Raw genomic sequence first — 16,332 nt, forward strand, 5'->3', positions numbered from 1 at the left:
AGGAACGGAGCCTCTGGCGTACCCCCAGGGGAGGGGGAAGGAGGCAGGCAACTCAGAGGAAGTGGGGGGCGTCACCTTGGGGAAGGCGCATCCTCCTCCGTAGGTTAGTCCTTGTCACTGAAGGTACACTTATCCACCCTCCCGTTTTTTTGCTCCCCATTCCACTTCCCTTCCGCGCCCCCCGCCCCCCTCCTTTAGTGCTGCAGCGTTTCCCATGCCCCCGCCCCAGAAGTCACTGTGCGCCCTCCCCCAGGTCTGTGAGGAGCAGCGCTGTGAGGAGGAAGTCTTCCCCCTGGCCATGAACTACCTGGATCGCTACCTGTCCTGCGTCCCCACCCGAAAGGCGCAGTTGCAGCTCCTGGGTGCGGTCTGCATGCTGCTGGCCTCCAAGCTGCGCGAGACGACGCCCCTGACCATCGAAAAATTGTGCATCTACACCGACCACTCTGTCTCTCCCCGCCAGCTGCGGGTGCGTGCCTAAGCCTCCCCGCCCCCGACGCAAGACCTCCCCACCAGGAAAAGGAAAGCCAAGGCCTCACAGGCTTTCTGCCTTTGGCGCGGGTAGCAGCCCCTTATTTTTGGACTAAAGATGGGGCACTAAGCTGGGACAGTCAGGGTAGCCCCCAGCCCAGGCTCGGAGCTGCCAGCACCAATCGAATCCCCTTCTCCTGACCTCCAGGGGGTGCCATTCCTTCCTGGTCTTTCCCCCAGATAGCGACAAGTCAAACTGCATGTCTATACTCACTAGTACTTTGCCTCTGGGTTTACACCGCCACCATGAGTTATTTATTGGCAGCAAAAGGACATGCCTGCACACCCCCACTGGAGTGGGGGAGTGGAATGTGCTTCATGTGGGGGAGGGGGCTGCCTTGGTTGAGTCTTTGTCCCAGTGTGGACTTTGTGATTGAAAAACCTCCCAGAGCCGATTAAAGTCGGGCCCTGATTGCTCTCAGGAAGGGCCAAGGAGCTGTCATCCCACCTTGTTTCCTTCCTTTTATATCCCAGAAGAGAGAGCTCCTTCCTTGTGCTTATTCTGAGGAACTCAGCAGCTGCTTCGGGCCTGGTGGAGTCACCTCTCCCTTTCCCCCTTAGCCGAAGGCCAGAGCTGAGAGACCGACAGGGAGCTGAGCTGCAGCTGCTTCCGATGTGATAATGCTGCCCCCTCCCCGGGCCCACCCACTCCGGCCTGAGGTCTTTCATAACCCTGTGGGGAGCTGCTGTCACTCCTGTGGTTTGGGAAGTGGCTCCCTGGGCCTCTTGCTGGGAACTTGGGCTGGGCTCTTCCCCAGGCAGGGCAAGAGAGTCAAGGCTCTTTCCCCATTGAGCCTGGAGAGGAAGGAGGGGGAGCTGCTTGGATCAGGAAGAGGTTATTTAGGGCAGGCAGATCATCTCCTGGGGAGCCTGGGGGAGAGGATGGGTGAGCTGGCACCTTCCTCCACCTTGCTCTACGGCCGGCCAAGTCTTCTCCTGACCCTGAGAGGAGTCTCTGGGCCTCCTCTCCCGGGGAGGAGGGCAGCATGCAGGCTGCTGTGATTGGCTGGCCTGGAAGCCAGGGTACTGGGGCCCCCGACTGCTGCTTGTCGAGGAACAGGATTCCTCTTCCTGCCAAGTAGCTCTCAGAGATGGGAGTAGGAGGCCGGAGTTGGGAATCCGGGAGGCCCCACAGCTCTTTGTGATGAATCTGGTAGTTTTTGGCAAGTCTGAAGGTGGAGCCAGTTTCCAGGGCCAGCGAGCGAGATGTTTTTGGAGGGGTTTGGGCTGGAAGGTATAAGGGGACTTCCTTTTTGTGAAAAGACTGGCATGGTGTGTGTGCCTTTGTGTGAGGGGAGTTTTTCGGAACAGGCCACAAGGACTCTATCTCCACTCCCTCGCCTGAGCTGGGGGTGGAGTGTGCAGATGCCTTCCTAGAAGGTCAGAGTTGGAAGGGACTACAGAGAACTCCAGTCAGTCCAAATCCTTGTGCAGCAGAGAGGCCCAGTTGAGGCCCAGAGAAGGAGGGGGAAGCATTGCAGTGAAGCAGATGAGGAGGGTCTGGGTCTTCTGGCTAGCCCTGGCTAGCCCAGGTGGCCTTAAAGCCTACTGGTGTGGAAGGTGCCAGCCCCTGCCACTAACCACTCCCAGGGGTGTGTTGTCCACCAAGCAAGGGCTGAGATTTTCAGGAGTTGCCCGGATACAGGGTAAGGTGGCTGCCTTCCCTTACGTGGGACCCTCCTGCTTCCCCACAGGGAGAGCCCCGCTCCAAGTTGCCTTCCAGATGGTTCCTTAGACGCTAGGTGCTTTCTTTTCACTTCTGAGTTAGAAGTTGGAGCACCGGGACAAGCAGGAGTAGAATTCTGGCTTCTCTGCCCAACTTCTTTTGGCTCTGGGCCAGGCTCTTTTCTGTAGGGCCCTTTGAGAGGCTTGGGGCTGATTTGGGAGGATAACTCCCAGATGGGGGCCAGGAGAGGGATGGCTGTGACTGGGGACCTGGAAGAGGTTGGGTGGGGTTGCCATTTCTGCCTCAGTAAGGGGCCAAACCCATGAGTTCCTTCCTGAGATAAAACAATGAAGAAATCCTCACGTGTGCAACTCAGAAATAGGGCCAGAACTAGGAACCCCAGATGAGTGGATTGGGGTGGGGCTTCCAGCCTCCCTCCAGGACATAGCAGTGGTATGTAGGTGTGGGCAGGGGAAGACAGGGTTTGGTCCCTCAAGGATCATCTGGACCCATCCTGTCCAGGTTGACCCCCACTTAGCTTCCTGAGACTTAAATGACACTAGCCGCTGTGGTTCCAGGTAAAGGGGGTGGAATGGGGTGCTACATCTCAGACCCACCCCCCTGTCCCAGCAACGGGATGTGGGTTGGGTTGGGTTGGGCAACCTCCCCTTTGAGGAACCTCAAGGTTGGTTCAGTGGCTGTGTCACTGGAGGCGTGGCCTCGTGTTCATTCTGGTTTCTTCAAGAGGTGTGGACTTGGTTGGGATGCAGAATTGGAGGAGAGGCTAGTGGTGGTCTCCCCTTTCACAAATCCTTGGGATTACGGAGGGGCTTTCTGCTTCACCCCAGAGGAGGCTCAAGGTTCTGATGCTGCCGGTGGTATTTGTTACTGCAGTCTTTTCTTTCAACCCTGGCTGGGGAAGTGCCCAGAGCCCAGCATGAAGTGAGAAGACTTGCATTATTGGCCCCCGAAAGATAACCAAACAGGATTGAAAGAGAGTTTATATCCAACATGTAGTTCTGGCACTTCGTAAGCAAGCAGTAATGCCCAAAGCCAACTCCCCCAGTTCTTCTGTGCCCTGGACTCCCCATTCCACAGCACCAGTCTGTAAACCCAGAAGCAGAACTGGGGTCTTGACCTTCAAGTTTGATGGGCTTCCTTCCCTGTGAGACTTCTGCTTTACTGCCTGCCCTTCCCTCCTCAGCCACTGACTCCACCCTCTTTCCCAACCTCCAGGACTGGGAGGTGCTGGTCCTGGGGAAGCTCAAGTGGGACCTGGCTGCTGTGATTGCCCATGATTTCCTGGCCCTGATTCTGCACCGGCTCTCTCTGCCCCGTGACCGACAAGCTTTGGTCAAAAAACATGCCCAGACCTTTTTGGCCCTCTGTGCTACAGGTAAGAGCCCTTATACGCATTTTTTGCCAAATGAGGAAAATCCAAAGACTTGGAAGGGTGGCATGGAACTGGATTGTGGTTTATACTCCTCTCAAAATATGTGAATATTCTTTCCCCTCTGAGACTGGGGGCTCAGAAAAGGCAGAACATAGTTGGAGCTGTATGGGATTTGAGAGACCCCCCCCACACACTATGTAGGTGGCTTAGAGCGAAGTGACTTCCTCAAGGTCTCATAGTGATGAAGCTGGGAGCAGAACCAAGGTCTTCTTGACCCTGGTTTTGTTGCCACACCAGGAAGAAACTCATTTATCCACCCCACCCCATCCCTGATCGGGCTCACTTAACCAGCCACCCTGGGCCTGATGGACCTGGGGGTTTGCTGTCCACCCTGGTGCTCTCTAGGAGAGAGGCCCTTTCCTGCCCTCCTCCCTTGCTGCTCTCCCAGCACTCACTGCAGGGCATTTCTTGCTCTCTTCGCGCTACCTGGCACTTATTCTGAGTCATAGGAAGTCCACGCTAAGCCTTTGCCTCATGCTTCCCTCTCCCTCTTTCCAAGATTACACCTTTGCCATGTACCCGCCATCCATGATCGCCACGGGCAGCATTGGGGCAGCAGTACAAGGCCTCGGTGCGTGTTCCACATCCGGGGATGAACTCACGGAGCTGCTGGCAGGGATCACAGGCACTGAGGTGGTGAGTGCAGGGCCCCTGGGACTGCCCCCATCAGCAGTTCCCGAAGCAGCGCTATTCCCGGAGCCTCCAGCAGAGGGAGCTGTGCATCCCTAACCTAGTCCCCGCTCAGGGTTTCAGGTGCCCCACCCTTGGGGCTTCTGTGGCCTTTTATCTCCTGCCTTGGTCTGGGGAAGAGCAGGTGTCTTGGGTGGGTTGAAGGGCACTGTCCCTGGGTGCACTTTTTCTGCCAAATGGTGTGCAGGGGTGGGGGTGGAGGATCTGTTGTCACATGCGGGGCTGCTCTCACACCCCCTTGCCACATCCTCTTGCCAGTTTCTTAGAACTGAAGGCTGATTCCTGGGGCCAGGCTGTGGCCTAACCTCCCCAGACTTCCCTGTGTGCTGGAAGGTGTCCTTCTCCTGCACCTGCTGCCAGATGCTGTGGGCCGTGGGGAAGCGGACCCTTAGTCCCAAAGGGGACCTTCTGCCATCCCACCCAGCAGTCACTCCTCACTGTTCCCGTTTGCAGGACTGCCTGCGGGCCTGTCAGGAGCAGATCGAAGCTGCGCTCAGGGAGAGCCTCAGAGAAGCCGCCCAGCCCTCGCCTAGCCCGGCACCCAAAGCCCCCAGGGGCTCCAGTAGCCAGGGGCCCAGCCAGACCAGCACTCCCACAGATGTCACAGCCATCCATCTGTAGCCCTGGAGAGGCCCCCTCCAGTGGCCACTCGCAGCAGAGGAGGGGACACTGCCACCCACCCCCTCCCTGCGGGAATGAACCATGCCACATCTGAAGCCTGAGGGGGCTCCTTCCTATTGGCCCCTTGCAAAGCCAAAGGGGTCAGGCCCTACCTATCCCTGCAGTGTGCACTAAGGGGCCTGGCCAGCCATGTTTGGGTGGCCGGCCAGGCTCCTCCTTTCCTCTGCATCTGACCAGCCCTGCTCCTTCCCTGATCCTAGCTGGCGGTGGGCCAGGCTGGTCAGAAATGAAATTGAAGTAGGTAAAATACATGTACCAGCATTCCTCTTTGAGGCCCCCTTATCTCTGGGGCTCTCATGTTCTCAGATGCCAACATGCCCCCAGTGCCTTGTAAAGGTGCCACACCTTCCAGAGTTCTTGCATTTGGATTGGGGTCTTTCTGAAGAAGTTCTGGATATTCTGATAGGACACGTGTGAGGGGAAACAGTCTGGACAGCTCCTCTTGACACACTTTGGAGGCCCCTGCATATCCATGTTCACAGCTGCTCCCAGAGGGCAGGCCCAGGCCTCTGTCAGAGGGGCAGAACCAACCAATTCCTCCTTGCTTTGCTTTCTGCTCAGCTTCTCCTGTGTGATTGAGGGGGGTCAGTGCTGAAGGAAGAGGTGGTTTTAATTTATTAATTGTTTTGAGGACAACTGTAAGAGGGTGTGGTGGGGACCATCTCCCCCACAAGTGGTGGTAACCCTGGTGGTTGCTGCATCCCTTCCCTCTGCTACTGGCTAGATGATCTCTGTGGCCGAGGAGCTGCTACAGCCTGGGGTGGGGCCATGCCCTCCTCTCCCTCTGGCCCTCTGCCCCATCCTCTGGGGGTGAGGGATGGAGCAGGGATAAACTGGAGGTGACTGAGCCCCTGTCTGGAGAGGGAGGCAAGCCCTGTTGACACGGGTCTTTCCTAAGGCCACAAGGTCCAGGCTGGTGGCCCAGGACCATCATGCTACCTTAATAAAGATTCTGGAATAAACCTGGCTTTGGCTTCTTGGGTTGGATGGTGGTATGGGGACAAGCTGTTCCTAGAATGCACAATGTAAGCAGGACAGAAGTTAAGGGTCATGATGCAGGGGGCATCACAAGCCATTTCTGTAAAGGCTCTGTGGGCCATTTGGTTTCTGCCCCAGATATAGTCAGTTCTGCATTACAGTGGGACGTATGCATTCCTAAAACTCACTGCACCATGCAAAATTGCACAATAAAAACCACAGGGCTCATGGGAAAACAGGCTTGAGGCACAATACTCAAAAACTTAATGAGTGACACATTTTTAAGGAAATGAAGTGGACAGCCTAGTTTTTACTTTAAATGGTTAAGAAACATACACACTACAACATGGCCCTTTATCTTGAAAAAGCCCTGAAGTGTGTGTGTGTGTTGTGGAAGCAGAGGTCAGAGGGCTGTGGAAGGCAAGCTAGGACACCAGGTGTGGGTGTGCTTCTCCACACAAGGTAAGCAGGGAGCGCTGGTGACTGAAGCCTGTGCATTCTGTAGTGCCTGGCTTGCCTCAGCTGGGCAGTTTTCATGTGTTTCTCAAAGACAAAACTGCAGATAAATCCGAAATTCATGACCAATTTCTCCCTAAATACATTTAACTGGGTTGGGATGAATTCACCAAATGCAAACAAGAAGGGTTCTGGAAGGACTGTACTGGGCAGGTCCACTTACACGCAGATTTTTTCAACACATGTATAAACTTGGGTATTCATAAACAGTACAGTACTGTAAATGTATTTTCTCTCACAATTCCCTTAACATTTCCTCTTCTCTGGCTTACTTTACTGTAGGAGTACTGTACATATGACCTCTAACCTACAAAACGTGTTAGCTGATGGCTCATGTTATCAGTAAGGCGGATGGGGGTCAACAGGAGGCTAGTGGTAGTTATGTCTGGGGAGTCAAAAGTTTTACACACAGATTTTTGGCTACATGAGGGGGTTGGCGCCCTTAACCCTGCACTCTTCAAGGTCCAACCTTACTCAACTCTGCTGAGGCAGCATGAAAGCACCCATAAAAGCCAAACAGATAGGCATGGCCGTGTCCCAAAACAACTTTACTTATGGACACTGAAATCGGAATTTCATGTAATTTTCACCTATCACAAAATACTGTTAATTTTTTCCCTGATCATTTAAAAAAATGTAAAAATCATGATTAGCTCATGGACTGCAAGGAAACCGGCCTATGACTCTAGTTTGCCAATCCCTGGTCTAAAGCTTTAAGTAGCCAAGAAAGGGAACCTGTCTGGGGGTGACTCCAGATCTACTCATCCCGGGACCTGACCGTATAATTCACTCTAGCTCCAGTTCCAGGGACTTTCTCCCACGGCAGTCCACCCACAGCTGAGACAGGACCGTCTTTTGAACCACCTCCTGGTCGCTGGCATTCCCCCAAAGTAGCCTCTGCCTCTGTGAAGGCTCTACCTGGAGACACAAACTGGAGAAGGTGAAGGGGGTGGGGGGGAGAAGTATCTTCTGTGAACTGTTTAGAACCCATCCCTAGGGACGCCTGGGTGGCTCAGTCGTTAAGCATCTGCCTGCGGCTCGGGTCATGATCCTGGGGTCCTGGGACTGAGCCCCGCATCGGGCTCCCTGCTCAGTGGGGAGCCTGCTTCTCCCTCTCCCACTTCCCCTGCTTGTGTTCCCGCTCTTGCTGTCGCTCTCTGTTAAATAAATAAATAAATAAAATCTTAAAGGAAAAAAAAAAAGAATCCACTCCTAGACAGGAACAGGGAGGGAAGAGCTTCCCTCCAGCTAAAGAGGGAAAGCAAAAAGTTCTCCATTGATCACATTAAAACACAGAAGTTCAATAAATACCTGCCTTTGGTTTTTATCCGCATCCCAGTGACGTGACAACAGCCTGAGACAAAGAACCTATTCCAAGCCCAGCCAGGGAGTGGAAACGCTGGCGTGGGGCACCTCAAATCGGGTCTCAGAACTGAGTAGGGATGAAGACCTAGAATGGAGGAGGGAGCCGGCCAGACCCTCCAGTCCTCCCTGTCAGGTGTCGGGAGTCACTCTCACACTGTCCAGATCTGGAGACTTCAGCTGTAAAAGCTCTGTGTCACCAACAGGGAATCCTGGTGTCCTCTCATGTCCCTCAGACCAGGGTAAAGCACTGTCCTCACTCCATGGTGCCTGGCACATCTTCCACATCTCGGGGCACTGCACTCTGAAGCTCACGCCTGATCTCGGGGGACAGCTGCGCGTGGGGCTGCAGCCGGAGCAGTTCCATGAGGGCCTCCTTCTGCTCCGTGGCCAGGTCGGCCTTGTAGCGCTGCACCAAAGTCAGGAGGCACTGGTGCCAGAGCACAGGCAGCTCACGCCTCTCCGTCCGGAAGCCCAGGAAGTGGAAGACCAGGGCGTCCAGCACGCGATAGGGCAGTGCGTACTTCTTATCCAGCAACAGGCGCAGGAAGATGCTGTTGGCCCCGCTGTACTCCATCTCGGCAATTTTCAGCATGGCCGCACTGGCGGGCAAGGGTTAGCCGTGGGGGAGATGCTGGAGGGCAGATCCGCCCTCTCCTGTCCCTCCTTCCCCTCTCCTCCCCGGCAGGCCCCTGTGCTGTGCTAGTCCTAAGGGGACCATCTCAGGCCGTCTCACCTCCCCAAATGGACACCCCCTCGGCTCCAATTACCAGCTCTGTGCAGACTCACCCTAAATCCCTAAGTCTCGCTCAGCTGCTCTTCTCAGTATCTGGCTAGAATAGATTCAAGCATCTGAAGATCGCCACCCCTAACACACTTTCTTCCCATGCTCCTCATTCATTCATTCATTCATTCATTCAACTATTTACTGAGCACCTGCCGGGCGCCAGGCACTGGGCTCCTGTCTGGGGGCACTTACATTCTAGCAGAATACCAACATGCTCGGGAGCTTCAACAAGCCACAGACTCAGGGCTGTTCTAGCTCCTGCTCCACTCTGTCCGCCCCAATCCTGGGATTCTCCTAGTTGGGTATCTCCTGTCTAACTGTCCTCCCCCCTCACCAATACTACCTGGAGTGCAACACAGGGATGGAGCATTTGGTGATGATGCTACCCACGATGATGGCTTCTCGGAGGGTGCAGGTGCCCGACTCGCACAGTGGGATCAGGATCCCTGTGGAGGGTCAGAGGGGCAGTCACTTTGCGTCCGGGGTGAGAGAAAAAGGTGTTACAGCGGGTTCCCACCTACCCGAGACACAATCAGCTCCCAAATCGGGCTTGCTGCTTTCACCTGCAGGAGCTCCGGGCCCTCCCCAGCTGCCTCCTGGGTTCCCACCTTTAAACCAGGCTCCGGGCTTGAACAGGGCCTTCTTGAGTGCCATGTACAGGTGGAAGTTGAGTCGTTTGTACTCAGCAATGTCGTCTCGTACCCGGGGAAGCAGGACAAGGTTGTAGAAGCGCTGAGCCATGCGTTCCTTGAGGTTAGAGGCGAAAATCCTAGGGTTTTTTTTGGGGTGGGGGGAAGGATATGGGGGAGACCCCAGGTCACTCGACAGCTTGGCGGCTGGCACTTAAAATTTTATCACCAGGGATGGTGCACACAAGAGATGTGAGGGGTGTGTGGGAGTGAGCTGTGTGCACCTGACCCCGGAGTCAGATGAGAGAGGGCACAGGAGGGGCTACAAGGTGCACCCAGAGTGACCACTATCTTCGGGAGAGCCAGAGTTCTCCACTATCCTCCTTCTGTCCCCAACACGGGTTCTCTCTACCTGCTGTCACGAGGGACCTGAGCGTGCCCGGGGAGCCACAGACTTCGGAGGCCCCTCTGACACACTAGGGCTTATCCCCCAGTAGTTCTGAGCCCCGCTTCTGGAAACTCATCACAGTGGTCGCAACAGGGTCCCGGCCCCGAGATATGAAACAGGAAAGCCGGAGAAACAGTTATCTAAAGAAGCACAAGCTAAGCTCTGGGGCAAGACTAAAAATGAAATGACGATGGCAGAGAAAGCCCAACCCCCAGCCCCCTGCCCCCAGCCCCTACCTAAACCCCCTCTACTCTACCTTGTGGCTTGGTACATAGCCGCTGCGGTCCAGGCCTCGGGCTCCGTCACATAGAGGATCTGCTCCCAGTTGGAGAGCGCAGGAATGATCTTGAAGGCCTTGGGCAGCTTCCCACTGCGGTACTTGGATAACACCTGGGGACAAGGGCGCAGAATCAGCACTGCCAAGGACACGGAAGCTGAGTGCCCTGAGCCCGGGGCGCCGGTGTGGTTTTCACGGCTTAGCTCACTTCATCCTCACAATAACCCTGTAAGGATGTACTCTCAGCACCCTCGTTTTCCAGGGTTAAGGAACCTTCCCGAAGGCCACCAAGTGCCTTAGTGGCAGAGTAGGAATCTGAACCCACACACTCGGGCTCTTAAGTCTGCTCTTGACCCCTGTGCCTCATTTGTGTGGGAAGAGAAAGCCTTAGGTGGGAGCCCACAGCCCCAGGGAGGGTATGCCATCATGGCTCTCCTCTCAGCTCTTACCTCCCGGACTCCTCTGTAGACCTCCAGAACCCGGGGGTCCAGTTGGGGCATGGGAAAGCCTGACACCTCTGACATAACCGTCTCAACTTCTGTCTGCTTCTCGGTCAGCTTCTCCATGATGATGTCAGCCAGCGTACGTCTACGAGTAAGGGAGGTGCGGGAGGGAAGGACAGAGGGCTGTCGTCAGTCCAGGAAGCTCCAGACAGCCCACACAGCCCCTTGTGAGCTCCAGTACACCTGTGATCCCACTGGGATGGGTGGCCCCAGTCTCCCTGGGCCCTACCACCCACCACAGAATCCCTGCAGGGTGCAGAGGACCCGAAAGCCATTCAGCCTGGGTTCAGATCCCGGCTTCTCCTCTCCCTGTAGGACCCTGGGCACACTGCTTGGCCTCTCTCTGCCTCAGTTTCCTCATCTGTGAGACAGGGGTAGTAACAGGACCTAACTCATAAGTCGGGGGTTACAGGAGTTAATGGTTGCACATTACTTGGAACTGCTAGAGCACGGCAAGTGTGCAGCACGCACGGCCTATCTCCAACCCACCCACCATGTGCTGGCAACATGCGGAGGGCTCTCCCGTTACAAAGTCCTGGTGTGACCTCTTCAGAGCGCCAGACACATCTCCGTTATCTCCCAAGATTTCAAGTAGTGGGGGGCCATTAAGGAGAGACTACGACACAAACTTCCCCCCAATTTCATTTATTAAAATTTATGGAAAGATTTCTAAGATTAACGAGATTCTTCTCGGGTCCCTTACACACACAGCCTATCAACATAACCACATTATGATGGCTCAGCATTACTGTCGCACTGGGCTTTGGTATCATGCGTCTTCCGAAGCTGCTGAGGCATATTCAAGACACCTCCTGTTTTCTCAACACCAGGCACTGAGGCAGGGCCTTGCAGATGTTATCTCATACAGGCTGCGCGACATCTTGTAGACGTGTCATGACTGCCCTTATTCAGACACAGGAACTGATACCCACAGAGGTCAGTAACTCCCTCAAGGTCTCACAGCCTTGGTGGGAATGAAACCTTGGTCTTCCACGTTCTACAGTTCAGGTACTTGACAGGATACTACCATGTGCCCCCAACTGCACAGGCCTCTGACCACTGAGTTCACGTGGGGCTGGGTTTGCTGTCTTTTTTTATTTTTTTTTAAAGATTTTATTTATTCGACAGAGATAGAGACAGCCAGCGAGAGAGGGAACACAAGCAGGGGGAGTGGGAGAGGAAGAAGCAGGCTCATAGCGGAAGAGCCTGATGTGGGGCTCAATCCCATAACGCCGGGATCACGCCCTGAGCCGAAGGCAGACGCTTAACTGCTGTGCTACCCAGGCGCCCCTGGGTTTGCTTTCAGAAGGTCCCAGGTGTCATTTCTCAAGACTGTCAGCAGCCCCTGTTTTCGGTAACTGTAAGCAATAAAATCACCCAGCCAATCCTGTCAGAACGCTGTGTTACAAAGGAGTTCAGAGGCGCTGAGTGAGAACCTGAGGGGCTCTCTGGCAGGACAAGCACACCCACCCAGGACACACTTTGTGATGTCTACTTCAGCTGCTGGGCATCAGTGTGGGCAAAGGGCTCATTTCCTCCCTCTGTGCTCTCAGATAAGCGACCACAGAACTCCTTCAGCTTCCCTGTCTTATCTCTCAGTATTATCAGCAATGACAGATGCATTAGCTCCCAAAAGCCTAAGAACTAAGAACAGTGTCATGTAAGTATCACAGGGTCAGAATGAACTGGTTGAGGGCCTTTTATCCGAGACTCCCCTTCCCCTGGGTCACAATCTATGGGCTTAAGAGTTTGGTAGGAGGACCTTCAACGCCCGCATGCTCTGGAGCTGCCATTTAGGATATGTGGCAATACACCATGCTTCTAACCAGGGGCGACTGCCCACCAGGGAACACGTGGCAGTCTGGAGACATTGTTTGGTTGTCACAATTGGGGGAAAGATCACTACTGGTATCCAGTGAGTAAAGTCAGGCATGCTACTAAACACTCCCCACACCCTCCATCAGAAAGAGAATGCCAGTTGGGCCGAGGCTGAGAAGCCCTGGCCAAAATGAAGCTAAGAGTATGAAAGAGACCTGGCCAAAGAAATCGAGCTTAGCACTAAGAAAACTGAGCAGACCAAAACCAAATCCAATGGGATGGATCGCCCTGGAGACATGAAAAAAGGCCCGGGAGCTGTTTCCCCAGGCAGTGTTACAACAGGTGGACAGATAGGCAGGAGGTCTGGGTCATTCCCGCTGAGGATGGGCCCATTTTGCCAAGTTGGTTCCCCCACAACTAGCTATGCTCAGGCCCTTCCCAAAAGCAGGGAACCAGAACTGCCAGGGTGTATGTTTCCCTGGAGAAAGCTGCCACCGGGACATCCCACAGCCCCGGCCATGCCAGCCCTACCGAGCAGGAGGGTTCCTGTTCATGAACATCTCAATGGCACGCTCATCCTCAGGGTCCACGACCACCTCCGCATGATGGTTCGCCCCCGTCATCGTGGCAGCCTTCTCCAGGGTGGGCCACTCCTCGTCCTCATCATCTGATCCAGCCTGCGGGACTCCTGGTCCTAGAAGAGGAGATGAAATGGATGAGCAAAGGCAAGCCATGGGTGAGAGACATAGAGGTCAATTCGACTTTACCCATCATGCACAGTACAGGCCTCATGTGGACTTGGAACAGATACAGATGGGTGCAGCGAAAGCAATGAAGCACCCACCGTCTTCCAGTTCCCAGGGGCTTCCTGCTCTCAATCTTGCTTGAGAAACAAAATGTACAAATGCGAGCCAAGGAGACAGTGATGCCAGTGAATGACGGTTAATGCACTACACTTGGTTATACAGCAGGAGCTGCTGCAAACACTGTACCTAATTTTCTTAACACCAAGAAGTAGGTACTACTATTCCACCCAGATTCAGATGGGGACTCGGAAGCACAGGGAAGTTAAGCAACTTGCCTAAGGCAGGTAGTCTGGGTTTAGACTACGCATTCTTCACCTCTGTTCTATACACATTGTAGGGCTTCATTTTATGCCAAAATGAGTAGCAGAGGCAGTGTATACCACAGGCATGTAAAAGGTGATGAGCGCAGAGGATGGCCAGGCTCTGGACAGGCAGTGTGGGTGCTGCAGCAGTGTGGTCCAGACATGGGTAACAACGCTGGCAGGAAAGGTTGCTTACAAGAGTATCTAACAGACAGTAGCAAGAAACAAGGCTACATGGGTAAAGTAAAGCCAGACGGTGGAGGGCCTTGAGGCCAGGCAACGGAGTTCAGATTTCAATGGAACAACCCTCGCCCCCTTTTGAGAACTTATTTGAGAGAGACTGTGTGCACATGTGCACGAGCACGAACAAGGGCAGGGGCAGAGGGAGAAGGAAAGGGAGAAGCAGACTCCCCGCTGAATGCAGAGCCAGACGCCCCAAGAGGCTCAATTCCAGGACACCGAGATCATGACCTGAGCCAAAGTCAGACACTTAACCGAATGAGCCACCCAGGCACCCCTGGCACAATCCATTTTTATATCTGATTATTGGAAGGCTACGGCTGGCAGGGCATCTGGAAAAGGATGTAATAATCCAAGCAGAAAAATAAAATGTTACACGTAAACGGCTCATTAAGAACAAAGAAAGTGTGGGCTTTTTTCTCTTTGTTTTAAAGAATTTTATTCATTTGGGAAAGACAGAGAGGGACACGCAGACTCCCTGCTGAGCACAGAACCCAACGCAGGACTCAATCTCAGGACCTGAGCAGAAGTTTGCTGCTTAACCAACTGAGCCACCCAGGCGCCCCCAGGTATTTCCATTTTTAATCGAGTGGCCAGGGTAGGCCTCTGAGAGGATGAAGAATCAGGGGAATAAACCCACAACAGTATGAAGACAAAAGGAATAATGAGGGCAAAAGCCCTAACTTACTGTGTTTAAGGAACAATGAAGCCTGTATGGATAAAGAGGACGAGGAGAAAGTAGTAGAAGAGGTCAGATTAACAACAGGGGCAGATCATGTAGGTCTTTGAAGTCCTCCAGCTGTTGTGAGTGGACTGTAAGGCGGATGGGATACTAATCAGGAAGCTACTACAAAAATCCAGGTGAGAGATTATGGTGGCTCAAACAGGACTGTGTTCCAAGGTGATGAGAAGTGGTCTGACTCTGGATCTATTTTGAAGGTAGAGTCAACAGGATTTCCTAACAGATCAGATGTGGAATAAGAAAGAGAGGAGTCCAAAGTGGGGCGCCTGGGTGGCACAGCGGTTAAGCGTCTGCCTTCGGCTCAGGGCGTGATCCCTGCATTGTGGGATGGAGCCCCACATCAGGCTCCTCCACTGTGAGCCTGCTTCTTCCTCTCCCACTCCCCCTGCTTGTGTTCCCTCTCTCGCTGGCTATCTCTGTCAAATAAATGAATAAAATCTTAAAAAAAAAAAAAAAAGAATACAAAGCTGGAAGCAGTCACCAAGTAGATGGCACTTAAACCACGAAACTGTTAACAGCACCAGAGAAGTGACATGAAGAGAAGTGGTGCAAGAATTGAACCTTGTGGCACATCAATAAGAGGCTGGGGACAGAAAAGGAAGCAGCAAAAGATACTGAGAGGTAAGGAAGCAGTAAAACAGGAATGTGATGGCTCAGAAGCCATGTAAAGAAACTGAAGCTAGGAGGCCAGTGTTCAATTGTGTCAAACACTGCTCTCAGGACAAACAAAAGATGAGATCTGAGAAATGGATTAAGCAACTCAGAGGTCAACACTTCTACCCTAATAACACTGACCATCTTTTAATTTGTCTCTCTCCCTCTTGAGCACCTAAACAGTATCATTCTTTCTGCTAAGAGCACTCTCCACTTGTTTTTCGGTCTCAGCACAAAGGTCATGCAGTCTGGGAAGCCTGACCCCCCCAAATAATGCTATTGTTATAAGAGAAACTATACTTTATCGTGGAATATATTATTCTAATAATCAACTTAATTGTCTCTCTCTTGGGCTAAACTGTAACCCTGAAGTCAGGCACCTGGCTATCTTGTTTCCTTCTTTACCCAAAGCATCTAAACTCCTAGCGCAGTGCAAAGCGCAGTCTAGTCTTAGACAACCCCCCAAGAATGTATAGAACAAATCGATAAATGTTAGGAGCGCTCGGTGACGTCAGCAACTACTTCCTTTGGTCTAACTTAAGGGGTGCCTAGAAGCGAGTATCTAAAATTACAAGTAGGCGGAGAGGGCTCTGACCACCCTAAATCTGCTCCAGAGCTGGGTCTCCCATTTCATTACCTTTGCAAGGGTGTAATGCGGACCCCTTATTTATTTGATTTGTTTTTCTTGATTCCAAACGATTCCCCCGCCAAATTCCTTTTGGCCGTCAAGTCTCCCCCGCCACCCCAACTAACCACCCTCTTCCTGGCACTCATCCCCCACCACTTACCCAGCCGCGTGGTGCGCTCGCGTGGCGCTGCGGGCTTGTCCCCATTCCCATGTTCGGTCTCGAGTTCCTCCTGCTGCTGCCGTGCTTGCTGCAAGATCCGTCGGGTCAGCCGGGGCCCCACATACTCTTCCTCCTCTTCTCTGGTCCCACGACCCCGCCGCTTTTCCCGGGATCCTGCCCGCACTGCGTCCCCAGCCAGGATCTGCTCAGCCAGAGGTGCATGTTTTTCCTGACCCGCAGCTCCGCGAGCCGCCTTGAATTTGGGCATTTTCCTCCAAAACTTTGCCGGGAAGGTTCACACGTGGGGACTGAGTGGGGGGAAATGGAGAAAAAGCCTTGAGTGCGCTTGCGCAGTGAACTCCCATGTCCCAGGAGGCCCCCCCCACGGGGATTACAGCGCCTCCGAGCGTTCGGAGGCCAGGAGTGCCATCAGCGCCGCCACACACCCTAAAAGAGCTCTT

At 53.7% G+C, this 16,332-nt stretch overlaps 2 protein-coding genes across 5 annotated transcripts in view; one reads left to right on the forward strand and one right to left on the reverse strand.

Moving 5' to 3' along the window:
* Nucleotides 1-5,987, forward strand: part of CCND3 (cyclin D3) — an 88,762-nt gene extending 82,775 nt beyond the window's left edge. For 3 of the 4 annotated variants that reach the window (XM_045777056.2, XM_087857131.1, XM_045777054.2), the window contains 4 exons: nucleotides 254-469; nucleotides 3,434-3,593; nucleotides 4,150-4,286; nucleotides 4,794-5,987. In XM_045777056.2, the coding sequence (XP_045633012.1) occupies nucleotides 254-469; nucleotides 3,434-3,593; nucleotides 4,150-4,286; nucleotides 4,794-4,961 (681 nt within the window). In that variant the 3' untranslated portion in view covers nucleotides 4,962-5,987. The remainder of the gene's footprint in view (nucleotides 1-253; nucleotides 470-3,433; nucleotides 3,594-4,149; nucleotides 4,287-4,793) is intronic. The other variant, XM_045777057.2, reaches the window with a different exon arrangement.
* Nucleotides 5,988-7,814: 1,827 nt separating this feature from the next.
* On the reverse strand, nucleotides 7,815-16,216 carry BYSL (bystin like). Its single transcript, XM_045777058.2, has 7 exons — nucleotides 15,872-16,216; nucleotides 12,871-13,033; nucleotides 10,468-10,606; nucleotides 9,998-10,131; nucleotides 9,273-9,433; nucleotides 9,008-9,110; nucleotides 7,815-8,479 (listed from the first exon to the last, which is right to left on the reverse strand). The coding sequence occupies exons 1-7, from the start codon at nucleotides 16,137-16,139 to the stop codon at nucleotides 8,134-8,136; spliced, it is 1,314 nt and encodes a 437-aa protein (XP_045633014.2). The 5' UTR covers nucleotides 16,140-16,216; the 3' UTR covers nucleotides 7,815-8,133.
* Between the last annotated feature and the right edge of the window lie 116 nt (nucleotides 16,217-16,332).

The sequence above is a fragment of the Ursus americanus genome, chromosome 29 (assembly GCF_024610735.1).
Source record: "Ursus americanus isolate L20-20 chromosome 29, mUrsAme1.1.p, whole genome shotgun sequence".
Taxonomy (NCBI): Eukaryota; Metazoa; Chordata; class Mammalia; order Carnivora; family Ursidae; genus Ursus; species Ursus americanus.

Bases quoted from the DNA above. Each gene is read 5' to 3' on its own strand.
- BYSL (XM_045777058.2), bottom strand. From the start codon at position 16,139: ATGCCCAAATTCAAGGCGGCTCGCGGAGCTGCGGGTCAGGAAAAACAT. The intron at 10,607-12,870 runs GTAGGGCTGGCA...CCTTACTCGTAG, and splicing joins AACAGGAACCCTCCTGCTCG to ACGTACGCTGGCTGACATCA. The intron at 8,480-9,007 runs GTAGTATTGGTG...CTTGCCCGCCAG, and splicing joins ATCCCTGTGTTGCACTCCAG to TGCGGCCATGCTGAAAATTG.